This window comes from Octopus sinensis, linkage group LG13, assembly GCF_006345805.1.
Source record: "Octopus sinensis linkage group LG13, ASM634580v1, whole genome shotgun sequence".
NCBI classification, from domain to species: Eukaryota; Metazoa; Mollusca; class Cephalopoda; order Octopoda; family Octopodidae; genus Octopus; species Octopus sinensis.
This window is the reverse complement of record NC_043009.1, coordinates 57,271,458-57,299,142: the sequence shown is the minus strand read 5'-3', so window position 1 is coordinate 57,299,142 and position 27,685 is coordinate 57,271,458. Positions and strand designations below refer to the sequence as shown.

The window sequence follows — 27,685 nt, the reverse complement described above, 5'->3', positions numbered from 1 at the left end:
CCCTTCTGTCTATTCTTAAGGAATTTTTATTATTCCTTGTTTCTTTTTGTTCTTATTCACGTTTTTGCATCAATACATCTGTTTCTTGTGTGTGTCTGTCTGTTGTGAATGTGTGTGTGTCTGTCTGTTGTGAATGTTTGAGTGTGCACGTGTATTTATGTGTGAGTTAATGTGAATGTGTGTGTGCATCTATTGCGTGTATGTATGTGTGTATCTATTGTGTTTAAGTGCGTATGTATGTTTGTGTACGTCTATCGCCGCCCGCTTGTGTATGCGAAGAGTATAAAAGACTAAGTGATGTTATGAACGAGAGGTTAACTTAGTCCCTTAGACACCGACGAGTTACTTCCCTTGGCGAGCGTAACCTCCCTTCCTCCGTCTTACACTCTGTTATCCACAACCACTCCCACTATCATCATTACCATCATCAACAACAACAACAGTAGCGGTAGTAAAGATGGCTTCTTACAGACATGTAGCTGGACGTTGGTGTCTCAAACATATCTGTAATAACAGTAGTAGTAATAATATTTCCTTAAAACAACTTTGTCAAGTAGTAATCAACCGTCATTTACCGTCTGCTCGTCTTTCTAACTATCAATTTACATCAAGTCGATGGTTCACTACGCTAAATGTAGCTCTCTACACAGAGGTCTCGTCACGGCAAGGTGAGTGGGTCTATGTATGTGTGTTATCGAACATTCCGGTATAAATTATATATATATATAAAATAATACCAGTTATATAGTAGGGGTGATTTAACTGCATGTGCTCTTTCTCTTCTTCTACCAATATTAGAACCCATTATTAGTTTGGTTGTTGTTTCTAGCAATGTTCAAATCCTGCGTGGGTCGCCCTCGTCTTCACTTTTCCAGGGTCGATAAATGAAATACCGGTCAGTGGAATACTGAGGTCATGGAAGCATGTCCTTTCCTCTACAAAATTCGTACCCCTATTAGAAATTGTTTGTATTCTTATTTCTGAGTTCAGATCCTTTCTGTGTCAAATTTTTTTTTATTTTATTTGTTTATTTATTTTACCCTCTCTGGGAACGATAAAAAATATGCAACAGTAGACCATAATTAATGTGAACGGAGCTCGCTCGCTCGCTGTTTTTAATCATTCGCCCGAGTCCGCAACTGGTTTTCGAGTTCTGCATGAAACCGTTTCATGTCACTTCACTCAGTGGAAAGGTCATTAATGTCACAACATTACATCATCCTTCCAGCATTCCACACAAACCCTCTAGATATAGCGATGGGTATAATAATATTTAATTAAACAATTTCGAATCTGTAAGATCCCATGTGGATTATAGAACTGCAGTTTGCCGTCCCTTAAGGGAAAACTTGAATTCGTATTAAAGGGAACTAAAAACCATCCAAACTGATTTATACAGAGACGATGAGGGAAAAAAATATTAAGCTTGAGATACTTACATGTCGACAGATATGTTGAAAATAAACAAACTGGTAAATTGGCAGTATATAGAGAATTAATGTAACTTTGTTCACTTCTGAAGTGAAATCCCAGATGAATAAAAAAAATATTTACTCGGGAATATGAAATGGAGACATGAAGGAGGCATTCTGTTTAGGCAATTGCAAATATTAATGTATTTTTAAAAAAACAACTAAACGAATATTAGGAACAATTAAAACTATAACCCGATGATGCAAAGTGGACAGTTTTATGGCACACCACCCACTAACGAAATCCGGTAGAGACTAATGAACCTGTGCTTGGAAAACTAATAAATGTGTCTCTTAATGTCCCAGTTATGTAATCGTAAATAGGGTAGATCTTAAGTTTAACCTACGAAACTGTTTGTACTTGCCTAAATATGTTTTGCTTTATTTTGTTAGTTTGTTTTTTCGTAAATTAACGATCGCTGAAAACCTGAGTAGCTGACCTTTTAAGCTTTGGTTACAAAGACCGGTCAATGTACGGTCGCTTGACCTGCTAGAAATGGCATCTAAATCTCCATTGTATCATATCTTCCTACTGTCTTCTACAAAAGAATAGACAGACATTTGATATAGAACAACATTTTTCAGTCTTTAAAAGAAGTCGGAATTGTTATGTTTGGAACATATTTGATTCTAGGTTTACTCGATTGGAGTTAGTTTGTTATTAAACAAGGGATTCGACTCATTTTACGCATTCGAAGTATTGAAAGTTTCGTGTGTGCATGGCAATACGTATTTTTTTATTCCGTATTATTTGCCGGTAGTTTGGCAAAGGTCGATTTTGTCTTTAATTCTTCTAATTATAAGGTGAGGATTCATAAAATACATTACAATATGTTTTGGTGCCAATGTACGTAATCGTTGTTATTAACACCTATGGCATTACAGATGAGGGGTTCGTATTGTTCCTAGCACACCAACAGGTATTACTTTAATTGAAGTTTTGGGGCCTCGTGAGATAGACAAATACTGGGTGTGTGCGTGTGTGTAAATATAATAAAATATATATGTATATAAAGATAATTTAAGACGTGATCTACTTAATGATACGCAAAAATTTCTCAAATGAAATTTTCTCGTTAATTGGAGGAAGAAAGTAAAGATTGAGCGCGAATTGTTTGTGACATATTCAAAGAAAAAGGGGGAAATAATTTCGATCAATTAAAAAAAAAACAGTTTATTACAAAATTAACTTGATTAGGTTGGTTAAACCTGATTTTTTTTTCTTTGCCTATTAATGATAATATTGTCTAAGAGGGATATCGATCCCCGTCTCCAACAAATAAGGAAATTGTAGGGATACTGAGCTGGTGTTTTGCTAAGGTTATTTTAACCCTCCTTTCTTTACAACTACACCATAATCTGTAGTACACTGAGCCTTAATCACGACAGCCTTGGTGACACCTTGTGTGTGTATTTATTCTTTTTTTTATATTAATCGTTGGAAGTTGGCGACGTTATCGGAATGTGATGACATTTTGACGATCTTCTGACCGACAGCTGATTCAGAGAATGTGCTTAGCGGTATTTCGTCTGCGTTACGTTGTGAGTTCCGAGGTCGACTTTGCCTTTCATCCTCTCGGGGGTCGATAAATTAAGTACCAGTTACGAACTGGGGGGGGGGGTCGATGTAATCGACTTAATACCTATGTCTGTCCTTGTTTGTTCCCTCTGTGTTTAGCCCCTTGTGGGTAGTAAAGAAATAGGTATTTCGCCCGGTGTTACGTTGTGAGTTCAAATTCCGCCGAGGTCGACTTTGTCTTTCATCCTCTCGGGGGTCGATAAATTAAGTACCAGTTACGAACTGGGGTCGCTGTAATCGACTTAATACCTATGTCTGTCCTTGTTTGTTCCCTCTGTGTTTAGCCCCTTGTGGGTAATAAAGAAATAACTATATGTATATATATATATATAATATATATATATATATATAAGACAATGTCTGTCCTTGCATTGAATTTTAATTCCGACTTCGCCCATCTGACATGTGATCCATCCATCTTCATAGATGTGACAGCATGTTCGATAACAGGAAGTGGTTAGTCAACACGTGCTGTTGATTCCGTGGTGTTGTTTTAGCCTGAAGTCATCTCGATACACCACACCTACGATCAAGAACATTCCATTCATGGCTATCCAAAGCTATTTAAATGTACCTGGGATAATAATATTATTAAACGTGTCCTTGACAGTAAGTAGGGTGTGAGTGAAGGACATTTAGCTGCTATTTCTAGCAGGTCCAAGAACTTCATCGGTAATTAAATATCTTGTATTTTCGACGAGGCTTAATCGTTCATGGAATGCATGGCCTGAATTGGAGTAATTTAACCGGGGAGTGAAACCGCATTACCATACCAGCTTACCTTGAATTTATTTCGTAGTTTTGTAAGACTTATTAACAATGTGAGAGCCTCGCTGTGACCGCCGTTCCACATGTTGATAAAATAGCAGCTAAATTTGTCTCAGATCACACCTTGTAACCCTTGATAGTCTAAAAAAAAACGTGGAGGGGATGGTCATGGCTCGAGTTAATTTCGATTATTTGTTGTCAGCTTCATTTGGGTTGACCTAAGCTCGAGAAACAATAACTGCGCAACATGTTTCAACAGTTATTGTCCATTTTTATATTATAGCTGTTTGTTAGTGAGACACGGCGACGCAAGAGAGGTTTTTCTCGAAAAAGATGAAGTTGTGACCGTCATGCTCTTTCCTTCAGAATTTGCTACGTTGTTGAAGTGTAAAAATCGATGTAAATTACGCTCAACAAGGAGCTTCTACGGGGTGGTCCGAGCTGCAAGATATAGCAGCCAAATCTCACAAACGCAAGGATACATCTATCTATCTATTCGATCGTAAGCGGAAGGATACATTTGATAATATAATAATTTTAGATAACCCCTCAGTGTGAGTGGTCATAGCTAGAATGCCTACGTTCGTTGGTTTTTCTCGATTTGCGGTGACATCGGGTTACACAACCTGTGACCTTTTCCCGTAGCAAAAATCAAATTCAGTGATTTGTTGTGAGGGTCCCTTCGTAACCACCAGTAATTTACTAGGATTTATTATTTAATTAATTAATCTTCCTTCACTTCTGTCTCCTAATAAATATTCGAATTTATGTCGAAGTTACGGAAAGAAAAGTGGAGCCAATGTTTGTGCAAAATCGGTCGAGCGCCGGACCACATGTATTGCGATATCTAGTTACGTCCCTTTTACGGCTTCCGTTCAAAATACCGCCTAAAGATTAAATATTTTGATTGATTTCCATCAATTAATAACTATAATGGTAACAACATACACACACGGTGAAAGGTAGTTATTGAAACGGATTCGTAATAGAATCGAAACCCCGTCTTGAGAATCGTATTCGCCTGCTAAGTTGGTTGCGGAGTGGGAATGTGATTGTGTGACGTTCATGCTTTCTCGCCGTCCCACCTCCGTTGCCACAAACGATGTGGAACATAATTACGAAATTTTTATAAAATGGTAAATGGTAGCGATGATGGTGATGTTGTTTAGCCCAAGGTCAGCACTGTTGACACAGATTTACGAACACGGCGTTCTAACCATGACTATCCAGCCTTATTTTCAATGTATCTCACACTAAGAAAGCCGCCCTGCTGTTATAAAGCGAGTAAGGGCGAGGTTCCTGCCGATCCGAAAGTCGCTGTTCGGTTTCGATTTGCCACTGTAAACATGTCATCATTTACCCCGTCCGTGACTATTAATGCCCTTGAGAAAAGCCAGGACTACGCACCGCCTTCCTCGACGCCCCATCTCCTCATCACCCAGTCTACCCCCTATAAATGCAGACTCTCCACAATCTTTTATTACCTTATCGTTCGTTATAAAGTAATGACGTCAAACGAGAAGTTTCCTGACGAGGTGACCTCTATTTTTCTACTGTGGTAGCTGCGTGCCTGTTTCTATAACTCTCTCTCTTTCTCTCTCGCTCTTTCTTTATCAATCTATCTCTTCACACACGTGTATCTATGATAGTATGTTCGTGTATGTGTGTGTGTAAATCACATTTGTGGTGTGCCCCCAAATCGATTTTAATTCAACAAACATAGGGATTAAAGTCATCTCAACTGCGATCGCCCCGCCCTTTTTAATTGATTTTTTTTTTTTAGTATAATACGACGGACTACATTATTCAGTATGTACCTTAAGAAAGATTTCGTTGCTATTTCTAGTAACTCTCTTGTAGTTGTTTGTGTGTGTGTAAATTATATGTTATATAATTTATCTATTATAATGTATAACCCAGCATTAGGTAAAAGTTTCTCGTCTAAAATTCTCGTTGAAGCTATTAAATAAAATCTGCTTTCTTAACTCTGTCTTTATGATCGATACCTTTGGTTTTTACATCAAAGACACAAACCATTTTGCCGGTCCGTCGTCTTTTCGCTATTAGCGATAGTTCAAAAGTCGGTGTTCGTTTCGTCTTTGCAACTTCAGAAGTATACCAGTGATGGCCCCTGTTTGTATGTGTGTGTGTGTTTTGACATACTTACAGAAGTGTCCCCCCCCCACCTCCTCAATATGCTGTGTTGTTTCCCTTGTGACTTTCAGAAAAATGGATATTTTCTAATGAAATTTTCTGTAAATATGCTTCAGGTAGTGTAGATTCCGACTATATCGAAATTGGCTATGAAAAAAAAAAATCCGTGCGGTGGCAAGGAGAGGAGTTTCAGAAAATTCACACGAGTTGCCTTTGTTACCTCATTCATTAAAAAAATCCGGGTTTTTCTGCTAAGTTATGAAGAAATAAAGTCGGTGGGGCACACTTGTGTACGACGTTTGTGTGTGTGTGCATTTTACTTTACTGAAGACTGAGGCTTTGGATTTGGTTGTGCTATATTCTTGATACTAACACCTTTAAATTCCTTCCCCCATTCCAATATTGCGTTAACTTGGTTAAAACTCAGGAGAAATTCAATGTTGATGATGAATAGATATAGATACATTTTAATTTATAACTTTTAGTCCTCCCACAAAATATTTTGCTTTGCCCAAGGGATGTTCTTTTGAACCTGTCACTATCATCATCATCATCGTTTAACGTCCGCTTTCCATGCTAGCATGGGTTGGATGATTTGACTGAGGTCTGGCGAACCAGATGGCTGCACCAGGCTCCAATCTGATCTGGCTGAGTTTCTACAGCTGGATGCCATTCATAACACCAACCACTCCGTGAGTGTAGTGGGTGCTTTTTACGTGCCACCGACACAGGTATCACAACTACAATTTCCATTTGATATTTATTTTGATATTGATGAATATCAAATAGAAATAGTAGTTGTGATACCTGTGCCGGTGGCACGTAAAAAGCACCATCCGAGCATGGCCGATGCCAGCTTGACTGGCTTCTGTGCCGGTGGCAAGTAAAAAGTACCAATCGATAATTCATTTATATCCTCATCATTCAAATACACTAACACAACACATCTGGCAGAGCATGCTCACCCCTTCCCCTAAAATTTCTGATCTTGTTCCAAAATTGGAGACCATTCTTTTAAAGCAATTTTAAGAATAACAGCTGAACATTTACTACCGATGGTAGTCAAATTTTTTGTGAAGATCAAGTCAGCTGCAACTATAAGTTTTGCTTATCAGCTTGCTTAACTAGTAAGTTAAACCAGCCAATAGTTGACAAACTGGTAGTCCCAATCGACTTTATTGTCCTAGTTTATATCTTTATAATGGGAGGAGGAGAGTCTGCTAAATATTGACCCAATTGAGGGACCAGCGACCTGAATCAACAGTACCCTGGTAGATAAAGCAATTAAGGATATGAAGACAGGGAGAGCCCCTGGCCCATCAGAAATCACTGCTGAGTTGCTTAAAATATCTGGCAGTGTGGGTTATGATCTAGTTACCCGTATTGTAAATCAGGTGGTTCACAAAGGAGTCCTACCCATAGTCAACTGCTACAAAGGTAAAGGTCATGCCTTAGATAGAAATAATTACAGAGGTACCAAATTGTTGGATGAGGTGATGAAAGTTGCAGAGAGAGTCATAATCCAACTAATTAGGGAGATGGTTAGTCTAGATGAGATGCAGTTTGGTTTTGTGCCAGGTAGAAGCACCACTGATGTTATATTTCTGGTAAGGTAGCTGCAGGAGAAATACTTAGCCAAAGATAAACCTCTGTATTTGACTTTTGTTGACTTGGAGAAAGCCTTTGACAGGGTCGCCCAATCCCTTATCTGGTGGTCAATGCAGAAACTAGGGATAGACGAGTAGTTGGTGAGAGCTGTACAAGCCTTGTACAGGGACACTACCAGTAAAGTGAGGGTTGGTAATGAGTACAGCAAAGAATTGAGGGTACAAGTAGGGGTTCAGCAAGGATCAGTCCTCAGCCCTCTCTTGTTCGTCATAGTCCTCCAGGCAATAACAGAGGCTGCCCCTGAGAGCTCCTCTATGTTGATCACCTTGCTCTTATAGCTGAATCACTACCAGAACTAGAGAAGTTTCAAGTATGGAAGCAAGGTCTAGAATCGACGGACCTAGCGAAAACCAAAGTTGTAGTAAGTAGGAAGGCAGACAAATCACAAATTCCTTCAAGTAGACGCCCCTGCTTGATCTGTAGAAAAGGTGTAGGTAGAAACTCCATAAGATGAACCTGGCATAAGCTTTGGACACATAAAAGGTGCAGCAATATCAGAGGACAATTAACAGGGAAAATGGCTTTTGTATGTGGAAGATGCACAGAAACAATAAACATGCATGCACGCGCACACACACACATATCATAATCATTTAACATCTGTTGTCCATGCTGGCATGGGTTGGACAGTTTGACTGGGCCAGCAGGCTGCACCAGACTCCACTCTGATTTGGCATGGTTTTCTATAACTTGATGCTTCCTAACGCCGACCACTCTGAGAATGTTAAGAGTGCTTTTACATGCCACCAGCACTGGTGCCATTTGTGTATAGCTAACATTACCCCATTTCTGGACTAAATATCAGCCATTCCATTTCCCTTGGGTCACTCATTATTCACATCCATCACACTCGGTTAACACTGACCATTTCCATGTCTGCCCATCATTTGCTCCTTTACCTGTGACATTGTGTCTTCCTTCTATTATCCTATGCCATAACTCTCTCCCTCTCTGTCTCTCTCATTACACTCTGCCATTACTGTTTCTCTTCATTACTCCTCTTAACACCAAGTCCCATATTTCTCCCCTTCTCCACTACACTATCACCTCCAATCACTCTCTTCTGCACCACCACTCCCACCCCCATGCTCTCTCTTCTTTCTCCTTGTCACCCTTCAATTGCCCTCTCTTCTCACTCGTTCTTACTTTGCACAAACAGACCCAACATCGAGCAGTGAGGACCCCTTCTGTATACAGAACAGCCTTATTGGTTCTTTATTTTATCAATCTCCGAAGGATGAAAATGAAAAAACAAAGTTGACCCCAATGTGGTTTGAACTCAGAATGTAAATGACTCTAACCAAATACTACAAAACACTTCATTTCACACTCTACTGATTATGGCAATCCACCATTTTGACTCTTAATTACCGTAAATCCTTGAGTATAATATGCAGTGGATTTTTAGGGGGCTGTACCTCTGAAAAACCTAAACCTTGTGTACAATACGTACCCCATCTCTAACTTGAGTCAATGAGGTCTATATAACATCCTTAGTTTGTAAAACTGTACACAGTAAAGTCCTTTATTATTATTGTACATATATAACAATGCAAATGTGTAGCTTTTTGTGCATTTTGTTTGCAGAAAATAAAGAAATAACAGTAATAACGTTTAATAAATGTTGCTTACTGCAAGTTATGGATGATTCTTTTATGACTTCATTGCTTCCAGGCTTAGCTTAAGGTATTTTCGCGCCCGACATCACAAAATGTGCCTGAATACACATAGCCAGACAACAAATAGAGACTCGGACATTGCTTAGAAAATAATTTTCATTTCTAACCTCGTATATAGTACGCACTAGGGATTTTGACCTTTAAATTTGGGGGGGGAAATGCGGATTATACTCGTGGATTTACAGTTACATTTTGCCATCTCTAGTTTTTTTTTTTTTGTTTTGTATTATTTGTTGTTTTGTTTTCACATATTTCAATTTATATATTATTTTTGCTTCGTCTGTAGAAAAACTGAAGAAATCTTTAATACCAACGACACATGTGCGACTTATTCATTCAAGCCAGACTCGCAACAAACAGGATTATTACAATGTCTTAGGAGTTTCCAAAAATGCTGACCAAAAGGAAATAAAACAAGCTTATTATCGGGTTTGTGCTCCATTTTCTTTCCTTTACTATTGGTTTAGTCTAACCTTGTTCTTATGAACTGCTTATGTAATGCATCTATGTACTGCTTCTCTTCTCTCTCATTTTCTCTCCATTCCATTCCTCTTTCCTTCTACCTTTCTCGCACCATTTCTCTCTCCTGCCACTTCCTGTTCATGTATGAAGCTCCTTTTGTCCTGCGTTCTTTATCAGTTGCAGCCAATTTTTTTTTTTTTTTCGAACATAGAAGATGTAAAACTCTGTCTCTTATTAATTTCTCTCCTGTCAACTTTCCTTAAAGAAGGTCTCTGTCCAAATGTCAGATTTTTCCCACTCTCCATGGCAAGTTCGCTACGCTTTTCATCAATTTTCCTAAATGATATCAGTCTTGATGATGCAAACCAACACCAATACAACACCAGTGTCTTTGGAGTCCGTTGATCATTATATATATACGAGCACCCCCCACCCCGGTCCAATGGACAGTGCTGAGTTGTCAAATTTAAACCAAATTTTCTCAAAACAACTTGTCCGACCGTCCCATAAAAGGTGGGTTGTGGCATTATTTCAAGCCAGCCAGGATTTCTTGCGCAAACTGCACGTGCATTTTTCTCGCGTACGTGTAGTATTGATCGCAACAGCTGATGTACTTGCGCGTACAAACACACGTTCCCACGGCTTTATCGATTGCATTCTCACCTGGAATCGATTTTTGCATATATATATATATATATATATATATATATATATGTATATACAGCTTCAAATACCTAACTGTGAACATACTGGTAAACGTTTGAAGAAATCCCTTACTAATTACCAATGTGTGTGTGTGTGTATGCATGATATACATGCATGCATACATGAACACACACACATATATATGCATATATATACACAAGAGTAGAATAAAATAAGATTCAGTTAAATTTTATATTATAACATAAATTACTGTTTTTCTTCACAGGATCTGGCTTTGTACGGTGATTATGCAATTGTCTATATAACAATTACCTCATTACATACTAGTGAATGCTAGTAAAACACATATAGAGATTATCTAATTTATGTCGTTATAAAATGACAAACTCCATCTTCTGTTTTATTCTGCTGTCGTATTTGAAATAGCAACTTATCTATAGATATATACATATATATCATATATAGGTGCAGGAGTGGCTGTGTGATAAGTAACTTGCTAACCAACCACATGGTTCCGGGTTCAGTCCCACTGCATGGCATCTTGGCAAGTGTCTTCTGCTATATAGCCCCTGGCCGACCAATGCCTTGTGAGTGGATTTGGTAGACGGAAACTGAAGAAGCCGTATATATGTATGTGTTTGTGTATCTGTGTTTATCTCCCTAGCATTGCTTGACAACCAATGCTGGTGTGTTTACGTCCCCATCACTTAGCGGTTCGGCAAAAGAGACTGATAGAATAAATACTGGGCTTACAAAGAATAAGTCCCGGAGTCGATTTGCTCGACTAAAGGCGGTGCTCCAGCATGGCCGCAGTCAAATGACTGAAACAAGTAAAAGAGAAAGAGAAAAATATAAAAATGAAGGTAACCAACTAGGCACAATGTAAAACTATAAAGGAAAAATTTGTCACTAAGAGTGCCACTAAGGAAAAAATTTAATTGTGCTTTGGAATCCTTAGTCACACTTATTGATGATTAAATACACACAATCACATGCGTGCACGCACATCTTTTATATAAAATCCATTCTGTCTGTCTGCGTGTGTGTCTTCTAGGATCTCGGGCATCCTCCATCCAATTGCGTTCAAATTTGATATGTAGATACCGTGTATAAATCTTGAAAACATTACAAAAATCGATTCCAGTTGAGAATGCGATCGATAAAGCCGTGGGAGTGTGCATTTGTACATGCAAGTACATCAGCTGTTGCGATCGAAACTATGCATACATGTGAAAAATGCAGGTGCAGCTTGCGCAAACAAAGCCGGCTGGCTTGAAATAATGCCACAAAAGGCAGTATATTTAAGAGACCAAAAAAGTAAGATACAAAAGAGATATTTCTTCTTTTGCTGGTGTCTCAATTTTAGGTTAGATCAGTGTTTCTCAAAGGGGAGGCCTATGGGACGGTCGGGCAAGTTGTTTTGAGTAAATTTGGTTTAAATATTTGACAACTCAGCACCGTCCATTGGACGGGGGGGGATGCTTGTATCCATATATATATATATATATACAGAGTGGGCTAAAAGTCACAAAAGTGTTTCAATATTTAATAAGTTCTTAATTTATTTGTTTTAAATTTGCAAAACACCAGCAAGACTGTGTGTGAGAGAGAATCGTGATATGATATGATCAAAAGAGATATTGTTTTTATTGTCTTTCTTTCTCACCAAAATCATAAATGATCACTGTAAAGGGGAGGTGTAAAGAGCCTAAGTGAATGCTGTTAACTTCATGGGAACAGTCATAATTTCTCAGGTTACCATATGCATGCACGCACACACACACAGACACGCACTCACACTCATTCAACATGCACATATGCACAAATGTCCTTCATTTCTTGTTCTATCTACTGTGCAGTTGGCCAAGAAATATCATCCAGATGTCAACAAGAACGATCCTACCGCTGCTAAGAAATTTCAAGAAGTCTCCGAAGCCTATGAGGTAAGTTCTTACACAATTTACTTGATGTGATATTACGTTGTGTCATGTTAAATCAATGCCTATTGACCCTTCAGCATTCAGACCGGCCATATCCTGCCCAAATAGGCTACCTGTGTTTATGTTCAAACCAGCCAGATCCAGCCTGTCACACCTACCCTTCAATGCCATTCTAAAAATATACAGGCATGGCTGTATGGTAAGAAGCTTGCTTCCCAACCACATGATTCTGGGTTCAGTCCTACTGTGTGACACCTTGGGCAAGTGTCTTCTATTATAGCTGTAGAAACCATGCCACAACAGACAACTGGAGTCTAGACAGCTCCCTGTTAGTCAGGTCCATGTCAAACCATCTAACCCATGCCAGCATGGAAAGTGGACGTCAAATGATGATGACGATGATGATGAATGTGAACGCAAAAGCATTACATTTGACAGAATAATCTGAATGCTAAAGGGTTAAACCAGGGGTCTCCAAAGTGGTCAGTATCAACCCCTGGGGGTCAATGGAACTATTCAAGTAGTCAATAAATGCACATCTACTTAATTATTATTATTTATTTTCTTGTACATGCCTGGGGGGGGGGGTTGATGCGAGGTGGAGGTCAAGGATTCCATGAAGGGATCGATGGTCTAAAAAGTTTGGAGACCCCTGGGTTATACCTTGAGTGAATATAACAGCTAGAGATGATAAACTAATCTCTATATATAAAGCTGAAGTTGTCTGTGTGTGGCAGGTTTGGTAGCCTTCAACTAACACTCTCCTCCGAGACCCTATGGCGCAAGTTGACCAAAATTGAGAGTATGATAGAAGAAGGCTTGCTCTTCATTCCGTAGAAGATAAAATTCAAATCGGACCATGTTAACACCAAAAATGATTTACATCAAAAAGGTGCTTTGCTTCTATGAAAATCCCTATTTTTACGACTTTTTTACTGCTGTGTCACCATTTTTCGTTGTATTTCAACCAGAAAAATGTTCACTTAAAGAGAATAACAAGCTACATAATGCAAAATTTTTACTTTTCAAAAATTCCAATTCTAAAGGGTCGAAACAAACCCAAGCAACACCAGGCGATACTGCTAGTTAGTGATAAATCTTTGCCCCTGCATGCTCATCTGTTGTGGTTAATTACTGTGGTTGGATCTATGTCACCCTGCCTGCGAAACATATCTTTGTGTCAAAGATAAATGAAATCTTATTGTATTTTTCTTCACAGGTTATCGGAGATGTTGAAAAAAGGAAACAGTATGACTTGTTTGGAATGTCTGGACAGAGTGGTTTTGGTGGCAGTCAAAGATCACATGGATTCGGTAGTACGCAATCAGGTAAGGAGATTGATACCATTAACATCCCACTTGAATGTTTGTAAGTTGGAGACTGGAGGAGATCCTCAGAGGTGAAATGTTCTGGAAAGACAAAAATCTATTCAGTTTGATTCATGTGGCGCTAATAAATTGGACAGAATGTGAGCAGGGAGAGTAGGAGAGACGAGTGCAAGGGACAAGAAAGCAGTTAGCTCTAAAAAGGGTCCTTTGAAATACTGACAGGAAAGGCAAAATGGGGACAGCACATCTGTGAGCCAGATAGAGGGTGCTTGTGAGAAAGTTCATGCCAATCTGATTGGTGGTTTTTTTCTTTAGATACGGTGTAGAATGCTTGCATGTGTATCAGTAGCATCATGCCAGTTATGGAAATAGTATTGCATTGTGACTCTCACCTGAGCTTTGTAGAAGGTATTTAGTCATTCTTGGGAATCAAAGTGTTTTCTGGCTCTGAAGGGAAAGACAAATCCTTGTAACATGGTCTTTACTATGTTAAGTATGTGCGTTTCTTATGAGACATCTTCATTGATAAGAGAATCCTAGCAGTTGAAGAAATCTTTTCTACTCTAGGCACAAGGTCCAAAATTTTGGGGCAGAGGGCCAGTCAATTAGATCGACCCCAGTACGCAGCTGGTATTTAATTTATCGACCCTGAAAGGATGAAAGGCAAAGTCGACCTCGGCCGAATTTGAACTCAGAATGTAGCAGCAAGCGAAATGCCACTAAGCATTTCACCCAGCATGCTAACGATTCTGCCAGCTTGCTGCCTTTAAGCATTTGAAGTAATCGCAACGGTTCTGCTTAACTACTGCTCATGTTTAGAAAGTGGTGTGATAATGTTCTGTTTATATGTGTGTGTGTGTTTTGTTGTTGAAGACAAGATTGACCAAACCCTGTTGTAAGATAGAAGATGTTTTTGAGGTTTTTGGTCACAAAATCATCGCCAATTCACCTTGAGATGATTGTGCTGTCTGTGGATGAAACTTGAATACAGGAGGAAAGTGAAGGGTTGCATCTTCTATGTAGGCATGGACATTGTTCAAGTTGATGGGAAGTAGATCATCTGTGAATAGAAGAAAGCAAATTCCCCAGATTCTATCTCTTATACATAAGCAAATACTAAGGCAGCAGGATGATTAGCATGCCAGGGAAAATGCATAGTGGTATTTTCACCCTTATGTTCTGAGTTCAAATTCTGCCAAGGTCAGCTTTGCTTTTCATCCTTTCAAGGTCGATAAAGTAAGTACTATTTGAGCACTGGGGTTGATTTAATTGACTTAACTACTCTTGAGTAAAAGTATAAAACCTGTATCCCTCTGTCAAGCCACATTGAGCCAGTGTGGCAGGGTAGGCTCATCAAACCAGTATAATCGAACATACTGAGGCCTTTGTCTTGCGGTGGACAGGACATAGGCAATCCAGTCTAATCCAATACATAAATAAATACCAATGATGGTATGATTTGACAGGAGGCCTTTCTGTTCAAGAGATGAGACAGATAGTGCCACCAGGCAGGCAGTTTTTGGCAGATTTAGCTTTTAAAAGACTGGGTATTAATCCTTCTGTATTGTGTTGTGTCAGTATTAACCTTGCAAGATTAACTTGTTCATAAAGTTGAACCTATAATCTGATCAACTGTCTCACACCATCATCTTCCTGTCAGTTTGTCTGGTCAGGTCATCATCATCATTGTTTAACGTCCGCTTTCCATGCTAGCATGGGTTGGACGATTTGACTGAGGGCTGGCGAACCAGATGGCTACACCAGGCTTCAATCTTGATCTGGCAGAGTTTCTACAGCTGGATGCCCTTCCTAACGCCAACCATTCCGAGAGTGTAGCTTAGATGGGCTGAATCCTGGAAGTACTGCTATACCAGGCCAACCCGTGGCAAAAGCAGTGCAAGCCCCTAACTCTTCGCCTCGTTCTTAAAATCAGTTTAATATCGATGGTCCCAAATAGGGACCGTATCAGATATTAAGCTGATAAGAACAGATACTACACTTTGATCTTAGCCATATTCTACATTTCACTGATGGGGTTGGTTGGAATCCTTAACAGATTAGTAGTCACTGTGAGGTGTAGATTGATGGCTTAGATAAATAGCCATCTAACAAGAGTTGGACAGTGATTTCCTGAAAGAGATGCCTAACACCTGGTGGATGGGATCACATCACTACATAGAATTCCTCAACTTCCAGATGAACAACAGTGACTCTCAACATTTTTCATCTATTTTGCATCAATAGTCCACCACCCCAACCTTTCAGCCACTACATCCTTCCTTCTTCCTTTAGAACTGAGTAATTATATTTCCAAACAATCTCTCTCTCTCTCTCTCTCTCTCTCTGTCTCTATCTGTCTCTCTCTCTCTCTCTTTCTTTCTTTCTCTTTCTCTTTCTCTCTCTCTCTTTCTTTCTTTCTTTCTTTCTTTCTTTCTTTCTTTCTTTCTTTCTTTCTTTCTTTTTTTTTTTATATTGTGTCTTCTTGTCTCTCTTAAGGTTTTGAGAATTTCCAAAGTACAATCAACCCTGAAGAACTGTTCAGAAAAATATTTGGTGATGCTGGCTTTAAAATGTCTGGCTTTGGTAATTTTCAAGATTTTGAAGAATCAAAATTCGGTTTTGCACCAGCTTCCGAGGTAAAATAAATTTATAATGCCTTTATCATCATCATTATCATCATCACCACCATTGATAGTAAAGAAGTAAATGATGTCTTATTGTCTGTTTTAAATTTAGTTTCCACTGAGGTTGAGTCTGTCATTTGATAGATTTTGAGAGATGTTCTACCTATATTGCTTTTATCATTATCATGGAATGAATATATATACCATATTTAACGTGTATAAGGAACTCTTTATTTGTCAAAAATTAAGTTTAAAAAAATATGGGGTTTCTTATTCTTAGTCTTAATGCAAGTATGTGCGTGTATAGACATATTTTAATCCATTGTTTTTTTTTTACACATTTTCTTGTATTTTTGCCTTTAGCCTTGTTTTTTCTTGTGTATGTGCGCATATAGACCTGTGTAGGTATGGACATGCACGCTTACGCGAATACTATGAACCTTTTTACCCCCTTACCTTTACTCCCTCCCCTCACTTAGCGGTCATTCTAATAGCTCTTTTGTCTTAATAACGGTCAATCACACAGTAATTTCCCTTTGTATAACGGTCATTTTTCATAGTATTTTTCCGATGGTCGGATAACTGAAGAGATAGCGGCGTGGATTTCCACCTCGGCATCCGAAACTCAGAGTTTTATCATGGCTACCAAATAATTGTCACATATTACATTTACAGATAAATTCCTCTATTTACATAATATCAAGCTCTCTTTCATTCTTTTGTTGTCTTACCATTTTTATCAATATATAATAATAATATAAATAATATATAAATATATGCATATATACATACATATATGTACATACTTACATGTATATGTATATATACATGCATATATGGGTACAGGATATCTAAAAAAAATGTTGAATACAATGAGAAACAAAAACATAAAAGTAAAACCATAGAAAATGAAAATTTTTGGAACAACGAAGAAAACAAACAGAGAAATGAGATATGCAACAAAATGAATATTCCTCTTCATCAGTTGTTCCTGTTTCATCTACTCTGCGTTTTGAAGGCAAGGACAATACGCGACTTCGTTGAAACAGTCCTTCCTGCAAAGCAAATTAAATAAAATTTGGGATTTTTTGCAGAGGGTGAAAGTGGTAACAAGAACAGGACAGTGAGAACAAGATAGTAAAAACAAACGGTGAGGGCTGTTAAGCCAAGACGATAGAAAAATTATTATGAACGCTAGGAGGACGAGCTTATGAGAGGAGACAGGTATAAGCACGTGCTGTCTTTAGGAAGTAATAAGTTTTATATATATATATATATATGTATATATATAAATATATATATAGGTTGGGCTTCTATACAGGTTCTATATACCAAATCCACTTACAAGACATGATATTAATCAATCTGTAGACTTGTTAGAAGATACCTACCAAAGGAGTTCTTAACCTTTTCACCTATTTCCTGTTATTTACTAATGTATTGGAAATGGCATGAATGTCACAACGTGTATTTTAGTTGATATCTGTTTCTGATTTTTTTCTTTTTTTTTTTTATTAATTCTCTAGTTTTACATGAATATATCATTTGAAGAGGCTGCACGCGGCATCAACAAAGACATCAGTGTCAATGTGAAAGACTTATGTCCAAAGTGTGGTGGTAAGAAGGCAGAACCTGGCACCAAACCTGTCAGGTGCCATTTCTGTAACGGAACTGGAGTGGTGAGTACAGGCAGCTTTTATTTCTGAATATGTCTCTGGGTGCATCTATGTGTTTCTGCCAGTGTGTGTTTGTGTGTGCTTCTATGTGTTTCTCTTTGTGTGTGTGCTTCTAAGTGTTTCTGCCTCTCTGTGCGTGTGTGTGTGTGTCTGTATGTGCTTCTTTGTGTCTCTATTTTTCTATGTGTTTCTGACTGTGTGTGTGTGTGTGGCCACCAGAGTGACAGATCTACAAGCACCAATTTTCTCTCTCTCACTCTCTCTCTCTCACTCTCTCTCTCTCACATTCTCTCCTTGTTCCCTCCCCTACTACATATACACCTATTTATATTTATACATGAGGTGGTGCTGAAAAATCCCTGGCTTTAGGTAAAGAAAATACAGTATGACCAGTTAATTATGATTTTATCCAACATATTCCCCACACATGTTCACACACTTATTGCAGCAGTCTTTCAGTTTTTCTAGGCTTCGTAAAAGAACTCAAAATGCTGGGCCTCCAACCAGGCCTTTTGCAATATACCCTTAAAACCAGGAACTTTTCAGCACACCCTCATATCTTCCCCTTTTAGAGAATGTAGTTGTGTGTTCAGTCCTTGCCTTGTATATTGGAGGTGCTACAGACCTTGAACCCTCGAGTAATACCACTCTTCACCATTCTCTCTCTTTCTTTCTTTCTTGTAACAGGAAACGGTTAGCACTGGACCATTTGTAATGCAGACTACCTGTCGGAAGTGTCATGGTACAAAGGTCCTTATCAGCCATCCTTGTACAGAATGTGGGGGCAAAGGTCAGATGATTCTACGGAAAAAGCTCACAGTTCCTGTACCTGCGGGTAAGTATGGTGGTGACAGCAGCAGAGTAGTAGTAGTTGTTTTAGGCTTCAAGAATTGATAGTTGACCAGTCTGGATGATCCCATTTGTTGAATTTCCCAGTTAACAAATTACCAAGTAATTCTATCCTTTCAAAGACAAGTGAGATAATCCCTTAGTTGAAGGGCATCCAGCTTTAAAATAATGCCTTAATCATATGTACTATATTTTGATGTGTATAAGGAACCCTTTTTTTGTCAAAAATTAGGTTAAAAAAATATGGGAGTTTCATACACATAGATAGTATTATATCCCTTGCAAAACCTTCTTTCTAAATTTTAAGCCCCCAAAATTAAGGGGTTCCTACGCCTAACCCATATTAGCATAGGAAAATTGACACAAAAAAAATAAATGAAGTGTGGTGATTTAAAAAGTTTCACTAGTTCTGTCTTTGATTAGAACCTACAAACATCTGTTAACCCTTTTAATACCAACCTTCCCAAGACTATCTCTGGTTCTGATATACAAGCTTTCTCTTTTAAAATGATCTGAATTAAAATTTTCTACCAAAATTTCATGTTAATTTAAATTCCAAACATCATCATCATTCATCATCGTCGTTTAACATCTGCTTTCCATGCTATCATGGGTCGGACAATTTGACTGAGGTCTGGTGAACCAGATGGCTGATCTGGCAGAATTTCTACTGCTGGATGCCCTTCTTAATGCCGACCACTCAGAGAATGTAGCGGGTGCTTTTATGTGCCATTGGCACGAAGGCCAGTCAGGCAGTACTGGCAACGGCCACGCCCAAACACCAATCACTATTTTTCTAAATTCTTCATTATTTTCAAATTTAATTGAAGCAAAAGCTGTGTATTTCAGTAGAAATTTGGTTAGAAAAGGGTTAACCAGGTCTGTCTTTTTTTGCAGCCTGCTTACATTTCAGTCTCTAAAGAAAAGACATAACTCCATAATGTTAGTTTTCTTACCATCAACATATATTAACACTGAGTATTTTCTGTCTTTTGAATTTTATAAACTGAATCTTGCCAACAAAGATCACTTCAAATTCTACCACTTAAGTCTGCCTATATATGTGTGTATTCTTTTAGTCTTTTACTTGTTTCAGTCATTTGACTGCAACCATGCTGGAGCTCCGTGTATGACTGTGTTTAAGAAGTCTGCTTGATTTCCGGTTCAGTTGCATTTTGGGTCAGTGCCTTCTACTGTGACTTCAGACTAACCAATGGTCTGTGAGTGAATTCGGTAGATGGAAACTGAACAAAGCCCACTTTTTTTTTGTATGTGTGTGTGCCTAAATGACTGTTTACAAGTACTGAGACTTATTGACATTTCCCTGTCAACAGAATCCTTTACTTGAAAAACAATTAAGAGTTAGCAACAGGAAGGGTCACCAGCTGTAAAACACTTCCTCATTAATATATATTCATGTAACCTGTACTAACATATGAGGGTTCATGGCTTAGTGGTTAGGGCATTCACTTCACGATCATAAGGTTGTGAGTTCAATTCCCAGCGATGCGTTGTGTCCTTGAGCAAGACACTTTATTTCACATTGCTCCAGTCCACTCAGCTGACAAAAATGAGTTGTACCTGTATTTCAAAGGGGCCAGCCTTGTCACACTCTGTATCACACTGAATCTCTCTGAGAACTACGCTAAGGGTACACATGTCTGTAGAGTGCTCAGCCACTTGCACATTAATTTCATGAGCAAGCTGTTCCGTTGATCGTATCGGCTGGGACCCTCGTCGTCGTAACCGATGGCGTGCTCCTTCTTCACTAACACAGAAAAAAACTGAATGTAAAGCAAAACAAATGACTAACGTATTTGTCTGTCCTCAGGTGTGGAAGATGGTCAAACGGTGCGGATGTCAGTTGGGACTCAGGAAATTTTCATTACATTTAAGGTGAGTTCATTGGAACTTTTGTTTTAACTTATAAATTTTCTGCTTTTTATTTTGTTTTTTGACATTAGTCACTCTTGATGGAGAGAGAGAATTAATATTAATGACCCTTGGTCTGTGTGCACCACTTGTAGTGAAGTAATACTGGGTATTGTTAAGGTGGTGAGCTAGCAGAAACATTAGCACACCAGACGATATGCTTAGCAGTATTTTGTCTGTCTTTATGTTCTGAGTTCAAATTCCGCCGAGGTCAACTTTGCCTTTCATCCTTTCGGGGTTGATAAATTAAGTACCAGTTACATACTGGGGTCGATCTAATCAACTGGCCCCCTCCCCAAAACTTTTTAGCCTTGTGCCTAGAGGAGAAAAGAATGTTTTTAAAGGCGGCGAGCTGGCAGAAACGTTAGCACTCTGGGTGAAATGCTTAGCGGTATTTCATCTGTGTTTATGTTCTGAGTTCAAACTCCACCGAGGTCGCCTCTACTTTTCATCCTTTCGGAGTCGATAAATTAAATACCAGTGACAAATGGTGACAGATGTCAACACTTTACAGGTTTAATTCAGTCGACGATTCCCTCATCTTGCATCTAGAATCATGTGATTCATGGCTGTGTTGGAAGATATGAACTCAAAGCACTGACCTTGCTGGTGGGGGGGGGACCAAGGGATTCATAGCTGGGAATCAAATTTCTTAATCATTTGGGAACATGGAAAGCTTAGAATTAGAATTACCACCACTTCTATTATTATTACTACTACTACTACTTCTTGTCTGTATGTTATGTTTCAGGTTTCCAAAAGTAAACAGTTTTGGCGTGATGGTGCTGATATTCACAGTAATGTTCACATCAGTTTATCACAGGCAGTTCTAGGTGGTTCCAAGAAGATCGCAGGAATTTATGAGAAACTCTCGCTGAAAGTAAGTCATCCAGTGATTTTTTTATTTATGTGCCATTTTCAAGCCTAGCCAGGCTCATGGGCCCGGTTTCCCGGTTTCTGTGGCGTGTGTGTTCCCCCCAACTGGACAGGACGCCAGTCCATCGAAGAAACAGGAAGAAAGAGTGAGAGAAAGTTGGGGCGAAAGAGTACAACAGGGGTCACCACCACCCCCTGCCGGAGCCTCGGGGAGCATTAGGTATTTTCGCTCAATAAACACACACAACGCCCAGTCTGGGAATCGAAACCGCGATCCTCTGACTTGAGTCCGCTGCCCTAACCACTGGGCCATTGTGCCTCCACCATCCAGTGATTACTAGAGCCATTTTATCACTTTCTTTAATGTGTGTGATATTCTCTTTGCCCCAACCAATATTTCTTGAGTGTAAGACTTTTGCAATTTTTTAGGTAAACGAGTGTCTGTGCCTTAGTTAAGGACTGGATGTCAGCCACTAACATCCTGCATTGACTTGAGGGGTTGTTGGTTAAGGAGCTTGCATCCCAGCGGTGGCTGTGTGGTTAAGGAGCTTGCATCCCAGCCATGTTTTGGGTCCAGTCCCACTGCACAGCACCTTTGACAAGTGTTTTCTGCTATAGTCCAAGTTCAACCAATGCATTGGGATTGGATTTAGCAAACAGAAACTGAAAGAAGCCCATTTATATATATGATGTGTATGCATGTGTGCCTTTGTCTTGGCATCATTGATGGTTATAATTAAGCAGCAGCAGCATCATCTAGGCAAGGTTGTTCGTTTCTAGTCTTCTGGAAAAAACATGTCTAGCTATGGAGAAATATTATCTTGCTTCAAAACAAGTGAGGGTTGAGGACAAGAAGGGCATTTGGCTGTAGAAAATCTGCCTCAATGAATTTCATTTGACCCATGCAAACATGGAAAAGTAGACATTAGATGATAATGATGAAGGTCTATGGTTGATGGTGTAAGTCTTTCATAGTTTAGCTCATCAATGAATTGGTGACACTCTGAATGGCAAGAGAAAGGATAATATATTGGATTGGTGCATAATTATTGCAGCTTTCTTTCTATTAATCTATTCAACAAAAACAATAGCAACATGTAACAAAATCATCTTTAAACAATTATTCTGGAGCATATTCACCATCTACTTCAATTACTGCTTCCCATTTGCTTGGTAGATTGTCAGACCATCATTTAAAGATGTTTTTGCTAAATATTGTTATTGTTTTTGTTGAAAAAAAGCTGCAATGATTATGCACCAACCCAATAGAAACCACCCTCTTCTTAACCATGATAAAATACCAGAATGTCCACTAGCTCCCACCCACCTTCCCATTCACTTTACTCACCATTGTTATTGTCCCGTTTGATTCACCTGAGGTTCTCTTCTTTTCTTGTCCCAGATCCCAGCAGGAACACAGTCGCATGATTATATTAGACTACCAAGGAAAGGAATATCAAGAGTGAACAGTTCAGGCTTTGGTGATCATATTGTGCATATACATATTTCTATACCTAAGTAAGTATACATAAATTTTACTATTATTATTATTATTATTACTGGCAGAAAAACCATTCTCCAGTGTTTTTCTGCTGGAATATGTGTTGTGCATGTTGATATTCATCATTGTTTAACGTCCATTTTCGATGCTAGCATGGGTTAGACGGTTTGACCAGGGTCTGGGAAGCCAGGAGGCTGCACCAGGCTCCAGTCTGATCTGGCAGTGTTTCTACAGCTGGATGCCCTTCCTAACACCAACCACTCTGTGAGTGTAGTGAGTGCTTCTTACGTGCCACCGGCACAGGGGCTAGAGAGGGCTGGCAAACGGCCACGATCGGTTGGTGCTTTTACATGTCACCAACACGGACGCCAGTCAGGCGATGCTGGCATCTGCCACATTCAGACAGTGCTTTTTATGTGTCACCGGCACAGGTATCTTAACTGCAATTTCCATTTGATTTTCATTTTGATGTTGGTGTTGACGTACTTGACTCAATAGGTCTCCTCAAGAACAGCGGGTCACTCTACGATCCAAGGTTAGCACAGCAGGCCATCCTGCAAGCCATGCTCATGAATTGAACAAAGACTCTGTTATAGTTTATTCCATTATCAGCAAAATGATCCTTGATACATTTAAAAAAGACGATAATTAAAATTGGAAAAGTGTTGAGACTGTCAATGGAAAATGTTCACGAATCTTCATTTGAGTGAATTTGAAAATAGATTCTCTGGTGGGAATTAAGGAATTACATTTACCAATATGAAGAGTTGAGTTTTGCTATATTGTTGTTTCATTATATTCACTTAGCATAGAAGTGGCTGTGTGTTAAGTAGCCACAGTTTCTCTTTATGCATACATCCAGCTTGCCTCCCACACTGCTCACATCTATGATGGAAGTAGTGACATTGAATGCATGATCTAGTGTTTTACAGTATTTCATCATCGTTTAACGTCCGTTTTCCGCGCTAGCACGGGTTGGACGGTTCAACCAGGGTCTGGGAAGCCAGGGGCTGCACCAGGCTCCAGTCTGATCTGGCAGTGTTTCTACAGCTGGATGCCCTTCCTAACGCCAACCACTCCGCGAGTGTAGTGGGTGCTTTTTACGTGCCACCTGCACAGGTGCCAGGGGAGTCTGGCATCAGCCACGATCGGTTGGTGCTTTTAACGTGCCATCGGCACAGATGATTATCCTTATTATTGTTGTTGTTGGTACTGTAGATGAAGGCGTAGAAGACCTTAATAATTAAACAACCAACATTTGTGCCTGTATCTAAATAAAATATTTTTGACTGTTGTCTCTTACAGATCGTTAACTCAATCACAAAAGTCTCTCTTACTTGCCTACGCTGAAAATGAAAAAGGTGTTGATGGTACCATTGATGAAGTAGTGAAAACTACCTCTGGTAAGTACCCTGGTTCTTTATCTTTCTTTGGACTCTGTTGTTTAGTTGGGTAACATTTAAGGTCTGGTTTCTTACGATTTTGTTGGTGAAGTGTAAATATATGGACTGGAAATTGAATTAGAGACGTTTGTTGTCTAGTATTGATATAGACAAGTCAGGGTTTAGTGGCTTATGTACCATTCAGTTAGACAAGTCTGTTGTCTCCAACATTTGATTGAACATGTTTGTTTTCTGTAACATTCAGTTAGACATGTCTGTTGTCTATATCATTCGGTTAGACAAGCCTGTTTACATACCATTAAGTTAGACTAGTCTGTTGCCTATCCATTTGATTAGACAAGTCTTTTGTCTATACCATTCATTTAGACAAATCTGCTGTTTATATCATTCATTTAGACAAATCTGTTGCCTATACTATTCAGTTAGAGAAGCCTGTTGAATAAGTCTGTTGTTCATGCAACTCAGTTAGGCAGTCTGTTGTCTATACCATTTGATTAGACATCTATTATCTATAACATTCAGTGAGGCAAGTCTGCTGTCTGCTTGTCATTTGGTTAGACATCTGTTGTCTATGCCCGTCAGTTAGACAATCTTGTGGTCTTTGATAAGTCTGTTTTCTAAACCATTCAGTTAAACAAGTCTGTTGTGTATACACTTGACATGTTAAACAGCCGTTTGTTTCCAGTTCTTAATTGCAACCCTATTCATGTTGTTCATTATTCACTAGACTGGAAGGTTATTACCTTGCTTGGAAACAGGTGAGCGCTTGCATCAGGAAAGGCATCCAGACTTAGAAAACTCTACCCTCAACATATAGTCTTGTCTGACCTGTGCAAGCATGGAAAAGTAGATGTTATGATCATCACACACACACACACACACATTGTCTCAATAAATCAATCAGGTGCTCAATACCCCTCCCCCCACTTTCCCCTTGCACGATTAACATTTTTTTGTTGTTTTTTTTATAGTCCTCCTCCTTTGAAGGCCTGTTCCCATTACTAAACACCAACTTGTTCTCATTAATACCAATAATACAAATAATTCTGTGCACTTCCTCTCTTTTCAGATAAGAAGGAAAACACAGAAAATATATCAGGAAAGGGATCAGCCCCTAAATCTAGTCCCTCATCTAATGATGACGATCATGATCATGATAATGGTTTTCTAGGCAAATTGAAACGTAAAATATTTGGTTAACTAGATGTTACCTAGCCTGACCTCCAATACCCGGGTTAGTTTTCAACTTTCACCTTCAAACTTCATCTCTCTCTGACTCTTGCCCTCAGTCTCTCCTTCTCTCTTGTTGTTTGTTAGCATTATCACTTGTTGATAAGGGGGCCTTCGGTCATTGCTTTGTGTTAGCCCTTAGCCCCTGTCACAGCTCTTCCCTAACACCTAAAATTTTCCAGTATTTCATATAAGACAGGTGTGACGTAGGAAAAATAAACAGGGTTGTAAGTCAGGATGAAATTAATTTGTGGGTATGTGTGTCTGTAGATGGTAGTATCCATGGTGATAGGGTGGGTTTGTATAGTGAGATGGGTGTAAATGGATGTGGTGAAAGAGAGTATCAACTTTTGGAAAACTTAGTTTAGCAAAATGCCAAATTCTTCATCACCAAACTTTACCATTTCCAATTTCATCTCCCAGTCACAGCTGCTTCCCTTCATTTACAGACATTACAGATATAACTAATGTCCTTGGAAAAAGCATGAACACCACATCATCATGTTCTTCATTAACCATGAATAATCATCCAGTCTTTTATCCAACATAGTGTACCTAGGACTTCATAATCCAGTGTTTCATTTGTTTAATCCCTGATAAATCCTTACCCAGCAGGCTTATGATTAAACATATTCCATCCATGACCATCCTGTCTTTCATTAAGACAATATATCTAAAATCACTCTAAATATCCGTTTTTAATCTAATTATATATATTTTTTTTTATTAAGGCAGCGAGCTGGCACAATCATTAGACAAAATGTTTTGTCTGTTTTCACATTTCTAGTTCAAATTCCGCCAAGGTCGACTTTGCCTTTCATCCTTTCGGGGTTGATTAAATAAGTACCAGTTATGCAGTAGGGTTGATGTAATAGACTTAATCCCTTCCCCCAAATTTGAGGTGTTGTGCATCCAGTAGAAAAGAATATTTATTAGGAATTGTATTAGGGAAAAAATTTCAAAAAATATTTGGTGTATTGTAGAAATATAAACTATTGCTCATAAACTTTAACTAAGAATAGTATCTAGAACTCTCTCACACACACACAAGGGCCATATGGTCCCCAGCTGAGAACCACTGCTTTAAATAGTAAAGCCTCAATGTAACATTTGTTATTTCATTGACACCTGCTGTGATTAGAATATTATGTTATTTATTGGACATTCAGTGAGATGAGGCTACTATCTGTTGCTCATTCTGCTTGTGCCTGGTATTATTAGACTACTACATTATATATCAGATTTCTGCTGGTATTGGTGGCCCCTATGGAAGTTTACTAGTTATCTCTCTCTCTCTCTCTCGTTTAGCACTTGTATCAGGTGGTGGATACCTAAGTGTTGTAGTCAGGCTAAGTTTATTGAAGGTAACTTCAGTATTAGTGGGAGAATGGTGATGTTACAGAAGCCGGTGGTGGGGGGTATTAATTATGCTGTGCGTACAGTTTTTTTTATTACTTTATTATTTGTTTATTTTGTTTTTCTTTTTTTCTGTAGGGTCCCGATCAATGTACGACGACGATGGTCTGGTTAGCCGCATTAGAGAGGTTCTCAGCAACTCGCATGATGACGATAGTGAACCTATGAACAAGAAAGATGCTGTATGAAGAAGTGGAGGAAGATAATAATGAAGATAACTATTATTTAAAGACAATAATTTCATTTTTTAAATAAAATAGAAAAAAAACAACCCAAAACAAACTCTCCAAAATATCTTGTGCCCTATTAATTAGTATTTTGTCCGAGGCACCGAGAAGGAGGAGCAGTTGGTGGAGATGGAGTCAAGCAAGAGATGACAGTAAGGGAGCTGTACTAATATTGTTATGTTAATAAAACACCAGACAACATTAAAATGTCTTGTCTTGAAAGGTGAAAATGTGA

The 27,685-nt window shown here is 38.8% G+C and overlaps 1 protein-coding gene and 1 non-coding gene across 3 annotated transcripts; one reads left to right on the top strand and one right to left on the bottom strand.

Annotated features, from left to right (window-relative positions):
• The first annotated feature begins 265 nt into the window (after positions 1-265).
• LOC115218619 (protein tumorous imaginal discs, mitochondrial) lies at positions 266-27,685 on the top strand. Of its 2 annotated transcripts, XM_029788521.2 has the most exons (13): positions 273-668; positions 9,607-9,749; positions 12,308-12,391; positions 13,608-13,716; positions 16,213-16,352; positions 17,867-18,019; positions 18,704-18,851; positions 20,697-20,761; positions 21,549-21,677; positions 23,076-23,191; positions 24,480-24,577; positions 25,647-25,811; positions 27,302-27,685. In XM_029788521.2, exons 1-12 carry the CDS (start codon positions 458-460, stop codon positions 25,775-25,777), a joined length of 1,527 nt encoding a protein of 508 aa, XP_029644381.1. In that variant the 5' UTR covers positions 273-457; the 3' UTR covers positions 25,778-25,811; positions 27,302-27,685. The 2 variants fall into 2 exon arrangements, with proteins under 2 accessions (XP_029644383.1, XP_029644381.1); XM_029788523.2 differs by lacking the exon at positions 25,647-25,811 and having other exon boundaries at positions 266-668.
• On the bottom strand, positions 15,553-15,753 carry LOC115218710. Its single transcript, XR_003882256.1, has one exon. It is a non-coding gene; the product is annotated as a U2 spliceosomal RNA (small nuclear RNA).

Bases quoted from the DNA above. Each gene is read 5' to 3' on its own strand.
- LOC115218619 (XM_029788521.2), top strand. From the start codon at position 458: ATGGCTTCTTACAGACATGTAGCTGGACGTTGGTGTCTCAAACATATC. The intron at 9,750-12,307 runs GTTTGTGCTCCA...TCTACTGTGCAG, and splicing joins TAAAACAAGCTTATTATCGG to TTGGCCAAGAAATATCATCC. The intron at 18,020-18,703 runs GTGAGTACAGGC...TTCTTGTAACAG, and splicing joins TCTGTAACGGAACTGGAGTG to GAAACGGTTAGCACTGGACC.